We start from the raw sequence: 5,044 nt of genomic DNA on the forward strand, positions 1-5,044 counted from the left end.
AACTTCAAGACATTGTAGCACAACTTTTGCAAGATATGACGTCGAATGCATGATGCTTCATAGTAGTTTTCATTAGTCCAAGTTGGCTTCTCTAACAATGATTTGTTGACTTTTATGCATTTCATATGTACATATATACACATGTATGTCTAAATATGCAACTTGAGAAATAACTTATAGCACACAACGAAAACTAAACCTAACTGATCAATTATATGTCGGAAATCTTTGACGAGTTAACTGCTGTTTGTTTTTTAAGAGGTAAAATGTCTACAGTCTACGGACCACATCTGCAGACATTTGTAGCAGAAGAGGTGGACCAAACCTCTGCACTTAGGAAGAAGAAGACTGTTTGTTTTTTAACGTCTGCAGGCTGCTAAAACTTTCAATATAAGCTCTATACCAAAAACACAAATTATCCAGCAACAATTAAAAATATATGAATCCAAATTTTATACCTCTGAACTAGCAATTATAAAACTTACATTAACAATTTTCCACATGAATGTTTTTTCCTCAAAAAGTTTCTTCAATTGTTTTCGAAAGTAGATAGTTCATACATAATAAATGAAACGAGCCAAAACTCGAGCTTAAAACAACTCACAAGCTGATGACATAAATCTAAACTTTCTACAAACCTTTTTCAACTAAAAACTTTCTATAGACTTTTTATAATCCTTAACTTTCTACAAACTTTTTTCAACTAAAAACTAATAATAGTTGAACAATTATACAAAATTATAATTGAACAAAAAAAAACTAATCAATTAACAACCCTATTGAACAAATCAATTAACAACAATTCAATTAACAAAAACTTAATAACTTAATTGATATCTGATGGAAATAATGAGTTTACATGATGTTGGAAGACTATGGTCCAAGTCTGCATCAAGAAGAGGGCGCGCAGACGTTTTTTTTTAATGAAACGTCTTCGAAAAAACAAACAGTCTGCAGAGGGCAATGTCTGCGCGTGGTCTGCGCGCCGCAGACAAAAGAGGCCAGGAAGATCTTTTGTAAAAAAACAAACACCACCTTAGTGCCTTCGACTCAGATAACCTCTTTCGATTGGTATGTATTAATTGATCCTTTTTGTTTTTAATATGCCAGTATGGAATGATGCACGTACTATTATTAGTCAGTGTTGTAGAACTCATTACTCACTAGTCGGGCGGTGGGATGGGTACTAACTATTAATCAGGATTAATCTGATCGGACGTTAATGTATAGTTTTTAGTTGTACACACACACACTTTTATATATAATTTTTAGTTTTATATATAAGCATATACATTTTGGCCATAAATTAACTAGAATCTCATTGAAAACCGCTAAAATTTGGCCAGAGTCTCATCGGAAACCGCCGATTTTGGCTCAAAATTGCCAGAAAACGCTGACTAAGTCCAATTCTATTAGTAATAATACCGTTTTGTTTTTGGTACATATAGTTTGTATACGTATGATGTAAGAAAAAATATGATTTTTTTGTGAGGGTGTCACCACAAGGAATCTCCTTATAACTCGCCTTTTCCTATACTCTTAGAGCCTGCTTATTAGTGGTATATTACAGGGTATGTTTGCTTGTTTGTTGTTGAGGGAATGATTTTCTTATTCTACTTTTACAGGAGCGACCCTAATCATCAAAGATTGGTTGTTGCGCGCCTTGTTCAAGGTGTTTACAGTTTAGCACGGGAGCGTGAGCAAAGAAGAAACGATCAAAAACATAATGCTCATGCTACTTCTCAACGGTGTAAACGGGTTGACTTGGAATTGAAAGAAATACTTATAGATGATACTGATTCGTCGTACTTTGGAGCAATATACGAGCTCAAATCTCCATCACACTTAGCTCCAAGGTATTAATAAGTTTTTCAAACTAACTTGATTTTGTTATTGATAATAGTTAGGTATAAATACAAGAAAATGAAATTAGTTACAATCTACAAATACGGAATAATAAATGTATAATAAAAACTAATCAAACCTATTCAAACTATCCAAATATAAATGAGAGTTACATGTTTTAAATATTAGATTTGTATGAACTTTTTGAAGGGAAACCGTTAATGGTTATGTTCTCTAATATGCCCCAGCAAGATGGACGATTGTGAGATGAGACCAATCTTGAAAAGAAGATTTTTGTAGAGTTGTGTGTGTATGCTTTGGAGGGAAACCAATTAATGATTATTGGTTTGGTTTGGTGGAGTTGAAATGGAGAATAGGAGGATGATTGAGGTGTAGAAAGAATTTGTGTTGTCATGAGAAAGAGGATAGCAGTTTATTAACCTGTTGAAGAGTGGGTCGCCCAAAAAGGGACTGTGGAACATTTTAGTGATGGAAAAGAACCATGGGCTGACGGAACAGTGCGTCGCCAGAAAATATTTTATTGGTGGAGGGGAACAGTAGACCGACGGAACAGTGCGTCGCCAGAAAATATTTTAGTGGTGGAAGGGAATGGTGGGCTGACAAAACAGTGTCGCCGAAAAATATTTTAGTGGTGGAAGGAAACAGTGGGTTGACGGAACAGTGCGTCGCCGGAAAATATTTTATTGGCGGGGGGGGGGGGGGGGGATAGTGGACTGACGGAACAGTGCGTCGCTGAAAATACTGTAGTGGTAGAAGGGAACAGTGGGTCGACAGAACAGTGCGTCGTCGGAAATTATTTTAGTGGTGGAGGGGAACCTTGGGTTGACGAAACAGTGCATCGCTGTTGAGAAATTGGTAAGGAGGTTCGATTGAGTTGTCGACATATTTGTCGAGATCGAAGCTAATGAGAGTAGCAAGAACTTGACGTCGTCACACGGGGAAATTGGTGGAGGTAAGTTTGATGGAGAAATTTGAGGCGGCAGCATGTTAATAATTTCAGCGGGTGGTGAAAGTCGTTGTCGAAAGTTAGGATTAGAAAGAGCTCATGGGAGCAATTTACGCTCTGATACCATAATAAGTTTGTCAAACCAACTTGATTTGGTTATTGATAATAGTTAAGTATAAATACAAGAAAATGAAATCAGTTACAATCTACAAATATGGAATAATAAATGTATAATAAAAACTAATCAAACCTATTCAAACTATCCAAATATAAACGAGAGTTACATGTTTTAAATATTAGATTTGCATGAACTCTTTGGAGGGAAACCGTTAATAAGGTATGACAGCTCATATCTAAATATAAACGAGAGTTACATGTTTTAAATATTAGATTTGTATGAACTCTTTGGAGGAAAACGTTAATATGGTATCACAACTCATATCTCCAACGAGAAAACTTCTGATCCAATTAGCCTGCAAACCACCGTCCGCCACCCGTAAATTTCTTTTCTGGCCACCTCTATATTTCTTTTCCAGGCACTATGATCCCATCATCTCTACCAAAATCCCTTAAAAAAACACCTCTACCTACATCACCATTGCAATGGTTACTTCTTCAAACACAACCACTTCTCTGGCTATATCAGTTAGGTTTTGTAAAACCTATAATCCTATCACCGCCGGAACCATCATCTTTCCGACGAACTCTACCTTTGATCTTCACCCAAAAAAAAAAAAATCTTCGCAAAATATATCTTCTTTTGCCTCGTCAACTTCATATCCATTTGCGTCTTTAACTCATCAACTTCCTCTCTTGCTCAAACACGGCCATTATCCACTTTTATCCAAGATTGGACTTATCCGATGGTCGTCCATCTTGTGGGGGCATATCAAGGATAATAATGATTATATCAATCCCTAGAATCATGGCTAGTCAAAGATGGAGAAATTCTCTCCATAAGTTATGCATTTCATATATTTGTATTTATTGTATTTCTAAAGTTTAGCTTTTGTATCTTCTAATTATACCCATTGTAACATCCTATTCAAAATGTGGTTTCATAATATATTCAAAACGTTAATGGTTATGTTCTCTAATAGGTATGTCATAGCCTCTCGAGGAATGATCATCAGTCATACGATAGGGTATAAAGATATGAAAGTAAATTTGAAATATCTTATGGCTGATCCTGAACAAGACTCGCGGTTCGTTAGCGCTTTTGAAGCTGTTAGGAATATGGTGCATGTGGCAGGAGAAAAAACGTGTGGTTAGCTAGGCACTCGTTAGGTGCGTCGATAGCATTGCTTGTTGGGAGGAAGATGGCCATGTCTCACGTTCATATCACAACCTATCTCTTCAACCCGCCATTCATCTCTGTTCGGATTGAGCGAATGATGAAAAATGAAAAGTTGAACAATGGAGTCCATGTTATCAGTAGTTTTTTGAAGGCTGGAATTGCAACCGCACTGAAAAAGATTCGCCATGAGGGTCCTAAAAATTTGAAAAAAGAGGACGTGTTTGATGTGTTATCGAATTGGATGCCTAATATATTTGTTCACCCGAATGATAAGATATGTGCCAAGTACATTAGGTATTTTCAGCATAGAGAAAAGATGGAAGGGATGGGTTTCAGAAAAATTGAAGAGATCGTGACAAAGCATTCGGCTAGAAGTCTGACTTACGACGTATTTGGGAAAGGATTCGAACCGTTCCACATTCTGCCAACGGCTAATTTGACGATTAACAGTGTTCAGTCAAACCATTTCAGGCAAGCTCATGGAATTCATCAATGGTGGCAACAACATACTCTACTTAAGTCGAAGATATACGAATACAAATCTTGATTTTCGAAATACGGTTTGCCTTATCGTGGAGTGGCATATTATCGTCGGACCGGGTGGTAGGAATAGCCTATACGGTGTGTGCTTCTGTTCGTTGTTTACCCCTTAAAAATTTTATTATTTAAAATGAATACATAAGTTATGTATTATTAACAGTATTGTAAAAATCACAAGATGGGTGGCGGAATGGAGGAACTAGCGGTTAACCAGGTTTAATCAGGGATTAATTGGAATTTATGAGGACTTGTAATTTGTAAAGCTGTGATTTCGTTGTAAACATGTGACATTTTATAATTTTGTTTTTTATAATCTGTACCTAATATTATTACGTGATTTGTTTCATGCAACCTAATTAACACCCCCCCCCCAAAAAAAAAAGAAAAAACAAAAA

The 5,044-nt window shown here is 36.2% G+C and overlaps 1 protein-coding gene across 1 annotated transcript; it reads left to right on the forward strand.

Annotated features, from left to right (window-relative positions):
- The first annotated feature begins 1,599 nt into the window (after positions 1 to 1,599).
- Positions 1,600 to 4,656, forward strand: LOC143619160 (GDSL esterase/lipase At4g10955-like). Its single transcript, XM_077091162.1, has 3 exons — positions 1,600 to 1,856; positions 3,913 to 4,017; positions 4,065 to 4,656. Exons 1-3 carry the CDS (start codon positions 1,600 to 1,602, stop codon positions 4,654 to 4,656), a joined length of 954 nt encoding a protein of 317 aa, XP_076947277.1.
- Positions 4,657 to 5,044: the final 388 nt, after the last annotated feature.

This window comes from Bidens hawaiensis, unplaced genomic scaffold (assembly GCF_021521415.1).
Source record: "Bidens hawaiensis isolate Kalapana, Puna unplaced genomic scaffold, B.hawaiensis_p1.1 tig00002414_1, whole genome shotgun sequence".
Taxonomy (NCBI): domain Eukaryota; kingdom Viridiplantae; phylum Streptophyta; class Magnoliopsida; order Asterales; family Asteraceae; genus Bidens; species Bidens hawaiensis.

Bases quoted from the DNA above. Each gene is read 5' to 3' on its own strand.
- LOC143619160 (XM_077091162.1), top strand. From the start codon at position 1,600: ATGATTTTCTTATTCTACTTTTACAGGAGCGACCCTAATCATCAAAGA. The intron at 1,857-3,912 runs GTATTAATAAGT...GTTCTCTAATAG, and splicing joins CCATCACACTTAGCTCCAAG to GTATGTCATAGCCTCTCGAG. The intron at 4,018-4,064 runs GTTCGTTAGCGC...TGCATGTGGCAG, and splicing joins GATCCTGAACAAGACTCGCG to GAGAAAAAACGTGTGGTTAG.